This window comes from Piliocolobus tephrosceles, chromosome 17, assembly GCF_002776525.5.
Source record: "Piliocolobus tephrosceles isolate RC106 chromosome 17, ASM277652v3, whole genome shotgun sequence".
Taxonomy (NCBI): Eukaryota; Metazoa; Chordata; class Mammalia; order Primates; family Cercopithecidae; genus Piliocolobus; species Piliocolobus tephrosceles.
Genome location: NC_045450.1, coordinates 20538138 through 20557376, shown reverse-complemented (window position 1 = coordinate 20557376; position 19239 = coordinate 20538138). Strand labels below are relative to the sequence as shown.

At 46.1% G+C, this 19239-nt stretch overlaps 1 protein-coding gene across 1 annotated transcript in view; it reads right to left on the bottom strand.

Moving 5' to 3' along the window:
• Window positions 1–3227: 3227 nt before the first annotated feature.
• The window catches only part of EEF2K (eukaryotic elongation factor 2 kinase), an 81164-nt gene continuing 65152 nt past the window's right edge, over window positions 3228–19239 (bottom strand). The window contains exons 16-18 of the mRNA XM_026455365.1: window positions 13750–13874; window positions 7158–7336; window positions 3228–3411 (exon numbers count right to left, since the gene is read on the bottom strand). Of these exons, the coding sequence (XP_026311150.1) occupies window positions 3302–3411; window positions 7158–7336; window positions 13750–13874 (414 nt within the window). The 3' untranslated portion in view covers window positions 3228–3301. The remainder of the gene's footprint in view (window positions 3412–7157; window positions 7337–13749; window positions 13875–19239) is intronic.

Sequence of the window (19239 nt, the reverse complement as noted above, 5' to 3'; positions counted from 1 at the left end):
CGGAAGAGCAACAGACCAGCAACTGGCATTAAGGTCACGTGGGTGGGGCATAGAATTGCGGGGGTGATGGTTCCAGCCAATCCAGGCAATGAATCATTGTTTGGAGAAACCAGAGCCTCAAAGAGTGAGTGCACTGACTAGCGCTGGCTCTCCATCTGTTGACACATTTGTTGAGTGCCTACTCTATGCCAAAGCACTGTGTTTTGGCGCCCTCGGGAGCACAAAATTGAGACGGATCCTGCCCTCAGGGCTTATGTAGCTCTCAGTCAAGGGTTAGAGCAAGGGTTGACAAACTACAGCCCCAGAGGGCCACCTGTTTGCGTAAATAAAGTTTTATTGGAACACCAGCCACACTCATTCGTGTTCACGTAGTGTCCGTGGCAGCTTTTACATTACAATAGCAAGGTTGAGCATTTGCAGCAGAGGTCATATGGCCTGCAAAGCCTAAAATCTTCACTTTCTACCCCTTTACAAAAAAGTTTGCCAATTCCTGCTAGAGAAGAGATGACATACGACAAAGAACTTAAACAAGTGATCAGGGAACACAAATTATTTACATAATAAAAGTTCAGAGAGATAGGGGGCTGGCTGAATTTAAAAAGCATGAATTATATGAGGCTTGATTACTGTGAAGAGATAAGTCACCTTAAAGTTACTTACATTTAACATACAATTTATATGCACTGGTTTAAAACACGTGCACACACACACAAAATCTAACACAAGCCAACTATTGATCTGGTACAGATGACAAAAGGGTGATCAGTTCCAACTTCAAAAGGAAAACTGGCTATGATGAGTCCATACTGAAAAAGTCACTGTCATTTATGGGTGGTCTAAGGGATTTTTTTCAAGAGTAATTTTACCTGCTTGATTGTTCATTTGAGGGTACACACTGAACTTTGGAACTACCGCTTGCATGGGTTCATGCCTCCAAAACAGCCAACACTGAAGTGCTGGCTGGGCACAGTGGCTCCTGCCTGTAACCCCAGCACTTTGGAAGGCTGAGGTGGGAGGCTCACTTAAGCCCAGGAGTTCGAGACCAGCCTGGGCAACACAGTGAGACCCCATCTCTATTTCAAAAATTATAATAATAAAAAGAAAATAATCTCTCTGCATAAGCACAACAACAAACCCCACTAAGGTGTTGAAGGACCCATTTTAATGAACAGTTAAGAATGGTTTGTTGCTGGGTGCGGTGGCTCACACCTGTAATCCCAGCACTTTGGGAGGCTGAGGCGGGCGGATCACAAGGTCAGGAGATGGAGACCACGGTGACACCCCGTCTCTACTAAAAATACAAAAAATTAGCCGGGCGCGGTTGCGGGCGCCTGTAGTCCCAGCTACTCGGGAGGCTGAGGCAGGAGAATGGCAGGAACCCGGGAGGCAGAGCTTGCAGTGAGCCGAGATTGCGACACTGCCCTCCAGCCAGGGGGACAGAGTGAGACTCCGTCTGAAAAAAAAAAAAAAAAGAATGGTTTGTATGTTATACTCTGCTTTTTTATGTTTTGACTTTTAAACAAAAGAAGAGAGGCTGCTTTCGAATTTAGGGTTGATCAAAGCAGTTTGTCTTTTTTTTTTTTTTTTTTTGGTAGAGATAGAGTCTTGCCATGTTTACCCAGGCTGGTCTTGAAGTCCTGAGCTCAAACAGTCCTCCCACCTTGGCCCCCCAAAGTGCTGAGATTATAGGCAGAAGCCACTGCACCCAGCATCTTTGCTATTGAAACATCAAATGAAATCATACTAATGTGAGAACACAATTCCGTTTAAAGGAAAAGCTCATTAAATAACGATCACCATTGTCTGGCCCTGGGGAGGCTATGGGAATTAATGAGCGTTTATAGTTCTTGCCCTCTCATCCTCAAACAGCTTAGATAAAATCCCAAGGGACTGCTGCTGAAAGCATCCTGCTGCAAATTACAAGAAAATCAGCCCAGCTTCAAGCAGAAAATGCCAACGACCAGGGCTGGGGAGCAGATTTCACGTAAGAACATCAAGACGCTAAGGAAACACCGAGGAATACTGTACAAGAGACACTGCAGTCACGTTGTAGAAGCTGCCACTGAGATGCACAGGGCGTGTTTGCTTGGAGAAAAGGCTCCTACATTCCAAGGAAAGGTTCCAACATTACAAGCCGCTGTCCTATGTGTAAAAGCTTTGAGGTGCACCCCTCTTCCACACTAGCTGATGTAGGAGTTAGAGGTAGTAAATGTGTGCATACAAAATTCAAACCTGTTTTGAAAAGCCCACCGTAGAAAGCATGCTTAAAAAAACGGAATTCGGCTGTACGCCAGAAAATCAGTAGCATTATGGAAGGAAATTAAACTAGAAGTTTAAAAAACAGCCAATATGCAGGTCCTTCCCCATGGTAGAAGGGAGCCTGGGTATTGTGCAATCTCACACCTACTGAAAAAATGCCATGCATGCCTCTAAATGCTCTGAGAAAGAACGCTTTGCACTAAGCCACAGCAACACACACCCCGTGACTTTGGAAAGCCAACATGCAACGCTTCATTTCTTATCCTGATGCACAAAACACAGGGCTCCATGGGCCTGAGATTTCAGTCCAGCCTGAAACAACTAGTGAGCAGAGCCCTAAAATTATCCATTCAAGGCAAAAAGCACTTTCTTATATCTCATGACAAAAAAAAAAAAAAAAAAGAAAGAAAAATGAAAATAGAACCACAAAATGGGCAGACATGGTGGCTCACACCTGTAATCCCACCACTTTGGGAGGCTGAGGCGGGTGGATCACCTGAGGTTAGGAGTTCGAGACCAGCCTGGCCAACATGGTGAAACCCCATCTGTACTAAAAATGCAAAAATTAGCTGAGTGTGGTGGTGTGTGCCTGTAATCCCAGCTACTTGGGAGGCTGAGGCAGTAGAATCGCTTGAACCCAGGAGGCGGAGGTGGAGGTTGCAGTGAGCTGAGATCACATCATTGCACTCCAGCCTGGGTGACAGAGCAAGACTCTGTCTCAAAAAGAAAAAAAAAAAAAAAAAAAAAGAACCACAAAATGGTATGTTGGTTCATTAGGCTGCTTTTTTCAAGCCCCGCTTCCCCAGAATACTGCCCTAAGAGACAACTATAGAGTCTCTGCTGATAGCTGCCAAGTAGCAAAGATATTTTCAAAAGTCAAAAAATGAAATACAAAATTTGATTTACAACACACTAAAAATGCTTTCCCTCCCCAAACTAAATAAGTTGGTTTTTTTTGTTTTGTTTTGTTTTTTGTTTTTTTTTTTTTAAATCTTTCCTCCTAGCCCTTTTGCTTGGGACTAGCTGACAGTGATTCTCCTGGTTACTCCTCCATCTGGGCCCAGGCCTCTTCAGCCTTTTGGTAGTACTGGTTGGCCAGCCGGCCCTTCATGGCTTCCATCGCTGCCTCTGCTGCCTGGGTATACAAGTCCCCTGAAAGACAGCAAAAGGGGGCACAAAGAGGTGAACCACCTGTTGTTTTTGCCAGCCCAGTGTCCCCCATCACCCTTCCCAGAAGAACACCCTGAGGTTTCCTTAAGAACTCAAACTACTCCGTGGGCCCTCTCCCTCCAGGTGTTCTTGGCAGGGCTCTAAAGGTGGGCCTGTGATCAACTCCGGCCAATCATAGCACTCTTCCCCCACCAAGCCACAGCCATTGGTCCAGACTTAGTCATGGCCAATCAAAGTAAGCCATCTACACAATAACTACTGTTGGTTTAGGGTATGTAGATGATTCAATTTGAGCCAATGAGAATCAGGGTGAGAACTTTTTCAGAACTAATTGAGGATGTGCAAAAGTAGAAGAAATGAAGACTATAAACAGCTTCATGTCAGCTAGGTCAGGTTTTATCAAGTGAATTTGTGCAAAACATACAAATATACTTCGGGTTTTTGGAGCTTTTTGGATTTAGAAATTTCAAATAAAAGATTATAGATTTGCATCATTCTTCTTTTTTTGAGATGGAGTCTTACTCTGTCACCCAGGCTGGAGTCCAGTGGTGGGATCTCAGCTCACTGTCACCACTGTCTCTGGGGTTCAAGCGATTCTCCTGTGTCAGCCTCCTGAGTAGCTGGGATTACAGGCGTCTGCCACCATGCCTGGCTAATTTTTGTATTTTTAGTGAAGACGGGGTTTCACCATGTTGGCCAGGCTAGTCTCGAACTCCTGACCTCAGGTGATCCGCCCACCTTGGCCTCCCAAAGTGCTGGGATTACAGGCATGAGCCACTGTGCCCAGCCTAGATTTGCATTATTCTTTGTTAATTTTTAAAATATAACTTAAAAACTTTTAAAACTTAGCCTCATAACTATGAAATTAGGAACTTAGTATGTTTATTATATGTTAGGGACTGAATACTGTGTCCCCACTAGGCTCCCCATCCATAAATTCATATGTTGAACTCTTCATTCACAAATGTCACTGCACTGCATTTCGAGATACACAGTCTGTGTCTTAGGCCACTTTATGTTGCTATGACAATTCCACAGACTAAATAATTTATAATGAAAAGAAATTTATTTGGCTCACAGTTCTAGAGCCTGGGAAGTCCAAGAGCATAGCACCAGCATCTGGCAACAGCCTTGGTGCTGCATTATCCCATGCCAGAAGGCAGAAGAGAAAGAGAGGTAGAAAGCAAGTGAGCAAGAGGGGGCCAAATTTGCTTTTATAACAAAGCTACTTTTGTGATGACTGACCAACTTGCATGATAACAACATTAATCACCTCTTAACAGTCCCACCTCTTGACACCTTCACAATGGTGATTACAGTTCAACATGAGATTTGGAGGGGAACGTTCATACTCTAGCAGCCTGTGAGGAGGTGATAAAGCTTAAACGAGGTCATAAGAGTTGGGCCCTAATCATACAGAGCTCATGCCCTTTTAGGAAGCAGAAGAGACAGCAGAGCTCTCTTGCTGTCTCCCCACTTGCATCCAGGAGAAAGGTCATGTGAGGAAACAGTGAGAAAGCTGTTGTCTACAAGCCAGAAACCAAACTGGCCAGCACCTTGATCTTGGAATTCCCAGCCTCCAGAACTGTGAGAAATAACTTTTTTTGTTTTGTTTTTTTGAGACAGGGTCTCACTCTGTTGCCCAGGCTGAAGTGCAGTGGTATGATCATGGCTCACTGCATGTGCCACCACACCCAGTTAATTAAAACAATTTCTTTTGTAGAGGCGAGGTTTACCTATGTTGCTCAGGCTGGTCTTGAACTCCTAGACTCAAGTGATCCTCCCATCTTGGCCTCCCAAAGTGCTGGGATTACAGGCATGAGCCACTGTGCCCAGCAATTTTTGTAGTTTAAACCACCCAGTCTATAGCATTTTGTTTTGGCAGCCCAAGAAGATTAATACATTATGTAACAGAAAAAAAAATATACAACTTATCTATCAACTGATGAGTGGATAAACAAAGGCTGTATACCCACCAAATGGAATATTACGTAGCAATAAGAAGGAATGAAGTACTGATACATGCTTCAACACAGATAAGTCTTGAAAAAGTTATGCTAAATGTAAGAAGCAGATACAAAAACCCACAAATTGTATACTCCCAGTTATATAAAATCTCCAGGATAGGCAAATCTATAGGGACAAAAAGTATAGTGGTTGCTAGGATGGGGGAGGACTGCTAACTGGTACGGGATTTCTTTTTGGGGTGATGGAAATGTTCGCAATTACACTGTGGTGATAATTGCACAACATTATGACTACTATAGTAAAACCCACTAGGGCCAGGTGTAGTGGCTCATGTCTGTAATCCAAAGACTTTGGGGAGCCAAGGCAGGAGGATAGCTTGAGGCTAGGAGTTCAAAACCAGCCTGGGCAACACAGCAAGACTCGGTCAATACAAGAAACTTTTAAAAACTGGCTGGGTGTGCTGCTTGGGAGGCTGAGGCAAGAGGATTGCTTGAGCATAGGAGTTCCAGGCTGCAGTGAGCTATGACTGTGCCACTGCACGTCAGCCTGAGTGACACAGTGAGATTCTATCTCAAAGAGAAAAAGGGCCGGGCGCAGTGGCTCATGCCTGTAATCCCAGCACTTTGGGAGGCTGAGGTGGGTGGATCACGAGGTTAGGAGATCGAGACCATCCTGGCTAACACGGTGAAACCATGTCTCCACTAAATATATAAAAAATTAGCCAGGTGTGGTGGTGGGCACCTGTAGTCCCAGCTACTTGGGAGGCTGAGGCAGGAGAATGGCGTGAACCCAGGGGCGGAGCTTGCAGTGAGCTGAGATCACACCACTGCACTCCAGCCTGGGTGACAGAGTGACACTCTGTCTCAAAAAAAAAAATAAATAAAACAAAAGAAAGAAAGAAAAGGAAAGAAGGCCAGGCATAATGGCTCACACCTATAATCCCAGCACTTCGGGAGGCCGAGGCGGGCAGATCACCTGAGATCAAGAGTTCAAGACCAGCCTGGCCAACATGGGGAAACCCCATCTCTACTAAAAATAGAAAAATTAGCTGGGTGTGTGCCTGTAGTCCCAGCTATGCAGGAGGTTGAGGCATGAGAATCACCTGAACCTGGGAGGCGAAGGTTGCAGTGAGCACAGATGGCCCACTGCACTCCAGCCTGGGCTACAAGAGTAAAACTCTGGGCCAGGCATGGTGGCTCACGCCTGTAATCCAGCACTTGAGAGGCTGAGGTGGGTGGATCACTTGAGGCCAGGAGTTCCAGACCAGCCTGGCCAGCATGGTGAAACCCCGTCTCTACTAAAAATACAAAAATTTGCTGTGCATGGTGGCACACCTGTAATCCCAGCTACTCAGGAGGCTGAGGCAGGAGAATCGCTGCAACTTGGGAGGTGGAGGCTGCAGCGAGCCGAGATTGCGCCATTGTACTCCAGCCTGGGCAATAGAGCCAGACTCCATCTCAAAAAAAAAAAAAAAAAAAGGAAAGGAAAGGAAAAATCCCCCTATAAACTATAAACTTTAAGATGGCAAATTTTGTTATGAAAATCTCAATTCAATTTTTAAAATTGCAACCCCCCCCAACAAAGCCCTAATATATAACCATTAAAATAACAACGTTCATCTTCACACTAGCTCCATAAATTCCCCTCCCTGGAGGAAGAGATTCAGCCTGTCATCTTGTCATAACCCCCAGTGGAATGGAAATTATGCCCCTCCCAGCCTGGTCCCGTCGCAGCCCAGGAGCAGGTCTGCCAGGCCCCACCTGATCTCTGCGGGTCCTTCTCCAGCCCATAGCCTCCTGTGAACAGCATCTCGGCCTCCCTGGCCAGCATCGTGTACCGGGGCTCGTCCTGCATTCCGTCGTACTCACCACCTTCATCACAGTCCATCATCTCCAGGGCAGTTTTGTACCAGTGCAGGGCCTCCAGCCAGTCTCGGCACCTTGCCAGGAGATACAGAGGGAAAGGAGGAGGTTACCAAGGCAACAGGGCAGAGGGAGGAGGGCCTTCCAGCAGGAGGGGTGAGTCAGGGATCCCAGCAGGGCCACGACCTATGGTTCACGACCTATCTTGCCCAAGCCCAATACATCTATGAAGCACCTTCATATTGTGATATTCATTCATCCATTCACTCATTCATTCGTTTGTTCATTTTTGAGACAGAGTCTCGTTCTGTCACCCAGCTGGAGTGCAGTGGTACAATCTCGGCCCACTGCAGCCTCTGCCTCTCAAGTTCAAGCGATTCTCCTGTCTCAGCCTCCTGAGTAGTTGGGAGTACAGGTGCATGCCACCACGCTCAGCTAATTTTTTGTATTTTTAGTAAAGACAGCATTTCACCATGTTGGCCAGGCTGGTCTCAAACTCCTAACCTTGAGTGATCCACCCGCCTCAGCCTCCCAAAGTGCTGGGATTACAGACATGAGCCACCGTGCTCGGCCAATATTTATTAAGAGAGGAGTTGACCAGCCCAGGAAACAAAGAGAGAGACCCTGTCTCTACAAAAAACAAAACAAAACGAAACAAGAAAACAGTGACTATAGTAAAAAATAGTGTAATCGTATATTTTAAAATAACTAAGAGTATATGTAGTTTATACCACAATGAATAAATGCTTGAGGTGATGGATATCACATTTACCCTGATGTGATTGTTATACATTCCACGCCCTATCAAAAGAGCTCATGTAACCCATATACACACTTACTATGTACCCACAAAAATTAAAAAATACAATAAACACACAAAAAATTAGCTGGGGGTGGTGATGGACACCTGTAGCCCCAGCTATTCCGGAGGCTGAGGTGGGAGGATTGCTTGAGCCCAGGAGTTAGAGGCTGCAGTGAGCTATGATCATGCCACTGCACTCCAGCCTGGGCAATAGAGTATGACCCTATGTTAAAAAAAAAAAAAAGCAGTAAAGGGAAGCTTAGCTAGGACACCCCTTGAGGAAGGGGCCCATTTTTATAGTTCGCACGGAGGCAGCCATGAGCTAGCATTAGCAATGGCTGAGTGCCCTAGCTAAGCTGTCCTCTGACTTGTAGAGAAGTGGATTGGGGGCGGAGTCCTCTGCAGAGGCAGCTAGAGCCGTCTGCACTAACAGCAATCACCGTATGCTCTGCTGTGCCGGCCAGCTGTGATTTGCCTCCAGCACAATGCAGAACTCACCCCAGAATAGCTGAGTCTCCTCTTCCAGCTCTGCCCCTCGACCCTCAACTCCTCCTACTGCAGCCCATGTATGGCCAAACCAGCCAGGGCACACATAGGTTCCAGTCAAACCCACACACCACAGAATACACGGCAAACAGGGCAGAGGGTTCTTTTTCTCTGGGTGTAATCCATTTGAGTAATTATTTATAGTACATCAGGAAAGAGCAAATACAGTGACACAGATAAGGCCTGTGGGTCTCGTGAAGCATTCCAGAAGCAATAGGTCTGATGACTTGCTGTCCCTGCCTTGCTGCCATGGTGCCCTCTGAGGCCCTGTCTGACAGGCGCTACCCTCCAGGATGGGCTCCTGTTCGTCTGCCTTTGCACCAGGCTCACCGGCTGCCATCCATTCCCCAAACATACCCGCTCCTGCCTGCTGTGTGGCCTTTGCACCCGCTGTGCCCTCACCTTGGAAGATTTTTCCTCCAACTCTTTCTGCACCTGACTCCTTGCTCTGGTTGGAACGTGTGTCCCCTCCAAAACCCATGTTGAGATTGCTTGCCATTGTGAGGTATTAGGAGGTAGGATCTTTGAGAGGTGATTGGGCTTTGACGGTTCCGCCCTCATGAGTGGATTCTGCCATTTTGAGGAAAGTGGATTTATTCTAAAAGGGCAGGTTCAGCCCCCTTTCGCTCTCTCTTTTTTCTTTTCTTGAAATAGGGTTTCACTGCATTGCCCAGGCAGGAGTGCAGTGACACAATCATAGCTCACTGCAGCCTCAAAGTCCTGGGCTCCAGCAATCCTTCCATTTTAACCTCCTGAGTAGCTGGGATGACAGTGGCATGTCACCATGCCTGGCTAATTTTTAAAACTTTTTGTAGAGACACACTCTTATCAGGTTGCCCAAGCTGGTCCTGAACTCCTGGACTCAAATGATTCTCCTGCCTCAGCCTCCCAAAATGCTGGAATTACAGGCATAAGCCACTGTGCTTGGCTTGCTCTCCCTCCCTTTCCTTACCTTCTGCCATGTGATGACACAGCAAGAAGGCCCTTGCAAGATGCCAGCATATTGATATTAGACTTCCCAGCCTCCAGAACTAAGAGCCAGCAAATTTCTGTTCATGAGAAATTCCCCAGCCTCAGGTATTCTGTTACCAGCACAGAACAGGCTAAGACATTCAGCATCCCTCTAGTCTCAGCTCACATATCACCTCTTTAGAGATTCTGTCCCCAAACACTGTTTCTTACTACAACCACCAAAATCTTTAATTCTCCTTATTCACTTGTTTATCGTGGTGTCCCCTGACTAGAATGTAAGCTCCATGAAAGCAGGAGACCCTTGTCTGTTTTGCTGTATTTGTCTGCTGCATTCCCAGGGTCTGGCAAACAGTATAGGCTCAATGAATGGTAAATGAAAAAATGCAAACAAGTGGCTGGCTGGCTGGCATGGTGATCAGGAAACAACCTTGACTTTATTTTATCTTATTAAAAAATGGCCAGATATGGTGGCTCATGCCTGTGATCCCAGCACTTTGGGAGGCCTAGGTTGGAGGATCTCTTGAGCCCATAAGTTTGAGACCAGCCTGGGCAACATGGCAAAACTCCAGCTCTACAAAAAATACAAGTTAGTTGGGTATGGTGGTGCATGGCTGTGGTCCTAGCTGCTTGAGAGGCTAAGGCGGGAGGATAGCCTGAGCCTGAGAGGTTGAGACTGCAGTGACCTATGATTACATCATTGCATTCTAGCCTGGGTGACAGAGCAAGACTGTGTCTCAAATAAATAAATAGATAAATAAATAAAAGTTAAATTCAAAAAATGAACCATTTGAAAATTATTGATGACATGCTCAACAAACTTTTTTTTTTTTTTTTTTTTAAGACAGAGTTTCATGCTTGTTGCCCAGGCTGGAGTGGAATGATGTGATCTTGGCTCACTGCACCCTCCGCCTCCTGGGTTAAAGTGGTTCTCCTCCCTCAACCTCCCAAGTAGCTGAAGTAGCTGGGATTACAGGCGCCTGCCACCACCCCAGCTAATTTTGTAATTTTAGTAGAGACAGGGTTTCAGAATGCTGTTCAGGCTGGTCTCAATCTCTTGACCTCGTGATCCACCTGCCTCAGCCTCCCAAAGTGTTAAGATTACAGGCATGAGCCACCATGCTGGGCCGAATTTTAACACTGACTAGGAGACAGTAGACTAGATTATTTCTCTCCTTTCTTCTCTGACCCTCCCTGGTCTTAAAAGGCAAAGCAAAATTGGCCTGAAAACATTAAATGGGAAAGGCCTAATCACTGAGCCCCGCCTACCCCAACCCGATGCTATCCCATTGGTGAGGGCGCCCATCCTTCCTTGGCGTTTCCAGCATCTTCTCCTTCCCCTACTGGATGGTAACTTCTGGGGCCTGAATCCCTTAAACACAAATTTGGGCCTGCGCAGAGCCCTGCCTTACCCATAGCTGGCCCTTAATTAATGTTCCTTGCATGGGAGGGGTTGGAACTTCTTTGAATAAGGAAGAAGAATAAGGAAATGACTAGAGCAGAAGCAATAAAGAAATATTTTTGATAGATTTAACTAAATAAATATTAAAAACCAGTGTGGCCCCAAACTCAGTAAACAATGGTCATTATGTGGCATCTGTGCCCTCCCTCTATCTATGGAAGACATATTCGGAAAAAAAAAAAAAAAAAAAAAGTCTTTTCAAGTGAAATGTGGCCAGGTACAGCGGCTCACACTTGTAATATCAGCACTTTGGGAGGCTGAGGTAGGAGGATTGCTTGAGGCCGGGAGTTTGCGACCAGCCTGGGCATCATAGCAAGCCCTTGTCTCTACAAAAAAGTACAAAAATTAGCCAGGTATGGTGGCACATGCCTATGGTCCCAGCTACTCAGGAGGCTTAAGCAGGAGGATCACTTGAGCCCAGAAGGTCAAAGCTGCAGTTAGCTATGATCACACCACTGTACTCCAGCCTGGGTAACAGAGAGACCTTGTTTCAAAAATAAATAAAGATATAGATAAAAAACAGGCCAAGCATGGTGGCTCACATCTGTAATCCCAGCACTTTGGGAGGCCGAGGCAGGTGAGATTACCCGAGGTCAGGAGTTTGAGACCAGCCTAGCCAACATGGTGAAACCTTGTCTCTATTAAAAATAACAAAAATTAGCTGGGTATCATGGTACACATCTGTAGTCCCAGCTACTGAGGAGGCTGAGGCAGGAGAATCGCTTGAACCTGGGAGGTGGAGCTTGCAGTGAGCTGAGATCACGCCATTGCACTCCAGCCTGGGAGACAGAGAAAGACTCTGTCTCAAAAATAAAATAAAAAAGCTGGGAGCGGTGGCTCAGGTCTGTAATCCCAGCACTATGGGAGGCAGAGGCAGGTAGACTGCCTGACGTCAGGAGTTCAAGACCAGCCTGGCCAATATGGTGAAATCCTGTCTCTATTTAAAATATAAAAATGAGCCGAGTATGGTGGCAGGCACCTGTAATATCAGCTACTTGGGAGGCTGAGGCAGGAGAATCAGTTGAACCCGGGAGGTGGAGGTTGCAGTGAAGTGAGATTGCACCAGTGCATTCAAGCCTGTTCGACAGAGTGAGAGTCTGTCTCAGAAATAAAAATAGTAATAATAAAATAAAAATAAAAAATAAAGAGAAAAGTATACCAAAGGGTTAATAGCCTTAATATGTAAAGAATTTTTACAAATCAATAAAAACCCATCACCTCAAATAGAAATAAAAGGTAGACAAACACCAGGAAGAGAAAGCACAGATGCAAATACTCAGTGCCCAGTTCCAGGCCCCGCCCCATGCATGATGCGCTTCCCCAGTGCACTCAATGGGCACCATATGTATACACTGACATTTCACCTAATACAATCATGTCAATCTTTTTTGTTTACCTCTCTTCCATGCCAGTAGACAGTACATCAGAGGAGGGGTGAGAAGATGTAAGTTGGCTCTGCCACTTGCTAAATATTTGACCATGGGCAAGCCCCTTTACATCTCAGAACTAGTTTAGTCACCCACAAAATAGAGCCAAAATACCTGCCCTAGTCAGGCATGGTGGCTCACACCTGTAATCCCATTGGGAGGCTGAGGACGGAAGTTTGCTTGAGCCCACGAGTTCGAGACCAGTCTGAACAACATAATGAGACCCCATCTCTACCAAAAATTTAAAAATGTAGATGGGTGTGGTGGTACATGCCTGTAGTCCCAGCTACTCAGGAGGCTGAGGTGGGAGGACTGCATGAGCCCAGGAGGTAGAGGTTGCAGTGAGCTATGATGGCACCACTGTCCTCCAGCCTGGGTGACAGAGCGAGATCCTATTTCTAAAATATAATAATAAGTAGGAAAAATCAATTAAAATCACCCCTAATCCTAACTAGGGATACCCACCCTGACCTGGATGCTCGATATTCTTTCAGATTTTTTTCTCAGGCAAATCATTACCTATACTGGCTACAGTGGCTGCCCCATATCACATGACTTGTATCTTTTTTTTTTTTTTTGAGAGGGAGTCTTGCTTTGTCGCCTAGGCTGGAGTGCAGTGACGCGATCTTGGCTCACTGCAACCTCTGCCTCCTGGGTTCAAGCGATTCTCCTGCCTCAGCCTCCGGAGTAGCTGGGATTACAGGTGTGTGCCACCACGCCGGCTAATTGTTTTTTTTTTTTTTTTTTTGTATTTTTAGTAGATATGGGGTTTCACCATGTTGGTCAGGCTGGTCTTGAACTCCTGACCTCGTGATCCACCCACCTCGGCCTCCCAAAGTGCTAGGATTACAGGCATGACCCACCACGCCCGGCCCTAATTTCTGTATTTTCAGTAGAGACAGGGTTTCGCCATGTTGGCAAGGCTGGTCTTGAACTCCTGACCTGAAGTGATCTGCCCGCCTTGGCCTCCCAAAGTACTGGGATTACAGGCATGAGCCACCATGCCCGGCCATACCATGTGCTTTATGTGCCAGGCACTGCGAGGGTTATAGTCATCATCTCATTTACCCTTCATGGGACAACCCCAGGATACAGGTGCTGTAATTACTCCCAGTTTGCAATATGAAGAAACTGAGGCCAGGGAGGTAAAATAAGTTGCCCATGGTTGCTGGACTGGTCATGGAACAGCCAAGACTGGAACCCAGGCCTGTGCTGATACCTAGGGCAAGCACCCAGCTGCAGCCCAGGTTCCCACCAGCTCCTCCTGGGTGACAGCTGCAGTACCTGTCTGGGCTGAGGTTCTGGCCTGTGTCAAAAGCTCGCGCCATCAGGATCATGGACTGCCTGTCGCCAGCTTCTGCAGCCTTCAGTAAATAATCAAATCCTTTGGTTTTGTTCTCTTCTGTCTCCTATTGATACAAACCAAAGAGGGAGAAAGAAGAGTGAATGAGCTTCACACTCGAGGGCTGCCAAGATCTCACTACTCAATCTTCACCCTGTTTTTTGAGAGCTCTGGGCTGGGAGGCTATAGAAGTGAGGTAGGAGGGGGCACTTGACTCCAGAGGCTTGGCTCAGACACTGGAACAAATCAAGGACAAGCTAAAACAGGGATGGGGGTGGGGAAAGAGCTTTTCATAAGACACGCCCACCAGTGCGCCATGTCAGTTTACCATTGTCAAGGCAACACTTAAGAGTTACTGCCCGTTTCCATAGCTATGGCCCCACAACCTAGTAGTTATTACCCTTTCCCTAGACATTTCTTCATAAACCGCCTCTTAATATGCATGTAATTAAAAGTAGGTATAAATCTGATGGCACAACTGCCCTAAGCTGCTAATCTCAGCACACGGCCTGTGGGGCAGCCCCGCTCTGCAGAAGCAGTCACAGAGCTGTACCACTGCCTAAGCTATAACACTGCCACTTTGATAAAGCTGTTTTCTTCTACATTTGGCTCACCCTTGACTTCTTTTCTGGGTGAGGCAAAAAACCCTCCTGGGCCAAGCTCCAATTTGGGGCCTGCCTGCCCTGCGTCAGAAGTACACATCAGAGCCGGGCTGGGTGGCTCGTGCCTGTAATCCCAGCACTTTGAGAGGTTGAGGCGGGTAGATCATCTGAGGTCAGCAGTTCGAGACCAGCCTGGCCAACATGGTGAAACCCTGTCTCTACTAAAAATACAAAAATTAGCCAGGCGTGCTGACGCATGGCTGTAATTTCAGCTACTCAGGAGGCTGAGGCACGAGAATTGCTTGAATCTGGGAGGCAGAGGTTGCAGTGAACCGAGATCGAGCCACTGCACTGCACTGCAGACTGGGCGACAGAGACTCCATCTTTAAAAAAAAAAAAAAAAAAAAAAGAAGTACACATCAGTAGTTTTTAGTATATTCACAGAACTATATAACCATCAGTCAATTTCAGAATGCTTTCACCAATCCAAAAAGAAATCTCATACTGCTTAACTGTCAGTCTCCCTCTACCCCTACTCTCCTCATCCTGCTCAGCACTAGGCATCTGTTAGTCTACTTTCTGTCTCTATGGATTGCCTATTCTGGATCTGGACATTTCATAATAATAGAATCGTACAATATGCAGTCCTTTGCAACTCTTTTCACTTAGCACAGTGCTTTCACGGTCCATCTGTATTGTAGCGCGTATCAATATTTCATTCCTCTTTATGATCAAATAATAGTCCATTGTATGGATGTATCACATTTCATTTATCTATTCATCTACTGACAGACAGTTGAGTTGTTTTCCATTTTTTGGCTATTATGATTAATGCTGCTATGAAGATTTGTGTACAAGTTTTTGTGTGAAAGTGTGTTTTTATTCTTTTGGGTTTACAGCTATGAGTGAAACTGCTGGATCACATATAACTTACCCGGTAAAAAGTAGACAATGCTGCAAATCAGGGTTTGATTTACTGTTTTTTTGATTGTAAGAAAGGGGTAGAAAACATGAACACTACAGATGAAACTAACAAGTGGGTCATGCCTGTAGCTATTCTATTGTGACGAGTGCAGGAAATTGAAGAAATATCCTTCCAGTATTTAAAACTACCGTCTGTTTCAGGAAGGAGGTTGCTCACATCAGAGGCGAATGAAGTTCCAATTCTAACATAGGTCTTTGTTAATGTCACTTTCATCTCATTTATGTCAGAACTACACCTCTCCATCAATTGCAACCATAGGTTGGCTATGGGTACAAGAGTTTGCAAAAATCGGTGCAAGTATTGGGTGAGAGTTGATGATATGAAATTTACTTTTCATTGTTATTTGTAAGCCATATACCACATATTTTTTCTTGTTTTTTTTTTTTTGTTTTGTTTTGTTTTTGTTTTTTTGAGACAGGGTCTTGATCTTTTGCCCAGGCTGGAGTGCAGTGGCTCCATCATAGCTCATGGAAGCCTCAAACTCTTGTGGTGTATGGTTTTTATCTTCCCGCCTCACTCTCCCGAGTAGCTGGGACTATAGGCAGGTGCCACCACACCAGGCTAATTTGTTTTTTGGGGGTGGCCTGAGATGCCACCCACCTTGGTTTGTAGAGATGGAGTTTTGCTACGTTGCCCAGGCTGGTCTGAAATTCCTGGACTCAGCAATCCTCCTGCCTTGGCCTCCCAAAGTGCTGGGGTTACAGGTGTGAACCACCATGCCCAGCCTACCTATTCTTTAAATTAGCAAAATTTAATACATTTACATATATATGTGCACATATTTCCTTCCCATCCCCAAGAGCCAATTGTTAAATGTTCCCCAGCATACCACTGGCTGAGGGAGCACAGAGATTAGAGAGAAAGGCCGGGTGTGATGGCTCACATCTGTAATTCCAGCACTTTGAGAGGCCGAGGTGGGCAGATCACCTGAGGTCAGTAGTTCGAGACCAGCTTGGCCACATGGTGAAATCCCGTCTTTACTGAAAATACAAAACTTAGCCAGGCGTGGTGGTGCACATCTGTAATCCCGGCTACTTGGGTGGCTGAGGCAGGAGAATCGCTTGAACCTGGGAGGTGGAGGCTGCAGTGAGCCAAGATCGTGTCACTGCACTCCAGCCTGGCTGACAGAGTGAGACTCCGTCTCAAAAAAAATAAATAAATAAAAAAGAGAGAGAGAGAGATTATAGAGAGAGACAAAAAAGTGAAAAATCCTCTCTTCCAACCAAACCTCCTCTTCACCATCTGAAACATGAAACAAAAACTGCTGTGGGTGACCCCCTGCTCACATGTCAAATGATGTAATCTGACTGAACCATAAGAAACTGCCAATATTCTACCATTTATGACCTTCCAAAATAGCAGTTTCATGAGGTTCCACCCATTATGTATGAGGTCAGTCACTACAGCAATTTTTGTGATATCAGAAGAATACAGCCGACTCAAGTGTCCATCAATAGCACACAGGTATGCCTCACACATATAACAGAACATTACACAGCTGTCAAAAAGAATCGGGGAGCTGGCTGGGCGTGGTGGCTTACACCTGTAATCCTAGCACTTTGGGAGGCTGAGGAAGGCAGATCACTTGAGGTCAAAAATTCGACACCAGCCTGGCCAACGTGGCGAAACCCCATGTCCACTAAAAATACAAGAATTAGGCCAGGCGTGGTGGCTCATGCCTGTGATCCCAGCACTTTGGGAGGCCGAGGTGGGTGGATCACATGAGGTCAGGAGTTCGAAACCAGCCTGGCCAACATGGTAAAACCCCACCTCAACTAAAAAAAAATACAAAATTCAGCCAGGCGTGGCGGCAGGCACCTGTAATCCCAGCTACTAAGGGAGCCAAGGCAGGAGAATCGCTTGAACCCGGGAAGCACAGGTTGCAGTGAGCTGAGATCGTGCCATCACACTCCAGCCTGGGGGACAAGAGCGAGACTTCACCTCAAAAAAAAAAAAAAATAGACGGATGTGGTGGCGGGCACCTATAATCCCAGCTACTTGGGAGGTTTAGGCAGGAGAATTGCTTGAACCTGGGTGGTGGAGGTTGCAGTTAGCTGAGATTGTACCACTGCACTCCAGCCTGGGTGACAGCCAGATTCTGTCTCAAATTAAAAAAAAAAAAAAAAAAAAAAAAAATCAGGAAGCTATCTCTATACCACTGAGGTAAAATGTCCACAGGACACTGTCAAGTGAAAAACACAAGGTTCAGGAGCGTGTGTGTAGGATGCTAACTTTGGAGGAAAAAGCAGGGTGAAAATAGGAGCCTATTTCATATTTGAATATGGAAACTGTACTGGGCTGAACAATATCCTCCCAATATCCATGTCCACGCAGAATGTGATCTGATTTGGAAATAGGGTCCTTGAAGATATAATTAGTTAGCTAGCTGGCTGGGCACTGTGGCTCATGCCTGTAATCCCAGCACTTTGGGAGGCCGAGGCAGGTGAATCACCTGAGGCCAAGACTTCGAGGCCAGCCTGGCCAACATGGTGAAACCCCATTTCCATTAAAAATACAAAAATTAGCCAGGTATGGTGGCAGGCTCCCAGCTACTCGGGAGACCGAGGCAGGAGAATTGCTTGAGCCTGAGAGGTGAAGGTTGCAGTGAGCAGAGATCCTGCCAGTGCACTCCAGCCTGGGTGACAGACCAAGTCTCCGTCTCAAAAAAGAAAAAAAAAAAAATTAGTTATATTAAGATGAGGTCACGCAAGATGATAGGTAGCCCCTAAATCCTATATGACTGCTGTCTTTTAAGAGCAGAAGAAACACGGAGACAGGAACACAAAGGGAAGACGGAGATAGAGATTTCAGTGATCCAAGCCGAGGAACACTGAAGATTGCCAGCAACCCCCAGAAGCCAGAAGAAACAAGGAAGGATTCTCCCCTTGAGCCTTCAGAGGAAGGCATGGCTCTACTGACACCTTGATTTCTGGACTTCTAGCTTCCAAAACTGTGAGAGAACAAATTTCTGTTGTTATAAGCCACCTGGTTTGTGGAATTTCTTAAGGAAATCCTAGGAAGTGAATACACTCTGGAATTATATATAAGTAATAATGATGGCTACCTGTTATTCAGAGGATAAGAGGATGTGGGGAAGGTGAGAGGAAGAGTTTTCACTGTAAAGCTTTTTTTCTTTTGAGATGGAGTCTCACTCTGTTGCCCAGGCTGGAGTGCAGTGGTGTGATCTCTGCTCACTGCAACCTCCGTCTCCCGGATTCAAGTGAGTCTCCTGCCTCAGCCTCCCGAGTAGCTGGGATTACAGGCACATGCCACCACACCCGGCTAATTTGTTATATTTTTGGTAGAGACAGGGTTTCACCATTGGATAGGCTAGTCTTGAACTCCTAACCTGAGGTGGTCCACCTGCCTCCACCTCCCGAAGTACTGGGATTACAGATTTACAGGTGTGAGCCACTGTACCCAGTCTAAGCTTTTTATATACATAAAAAAAAAAAAAAACTGTTTTGGTTGGGCATGGTGGCTCAGGCCTATAGTCCGAGCTACTCCAGAGGCTGAGGCAGGAGGATCACTTGAACCCACGAGGTCAAGGCTGCAGTGAGCTACAGTCATGCCACTGCACTCCAACTTGGGTGACAGAGTGAGACTCTGTCTCTAAAATAAATAAATAGTCTGGTGTGGTGGCTCATGCCTGTAATCCCAGCATTTTGGGAGGCCAAGGTGGGCAGATCACCTGAGGTCAGGAGTTCGAGACCAGTCTGGCCAACATGGTAAAACTTTATTTCTACTAAAAATACAAAAATTAGCTGGGTGCGGTGGCAGGCACCTATAATCCCAGCTACTTGGGAGGCTGAGGCAGGAGAATTGCTTGAACCTGGGAAGTGGAG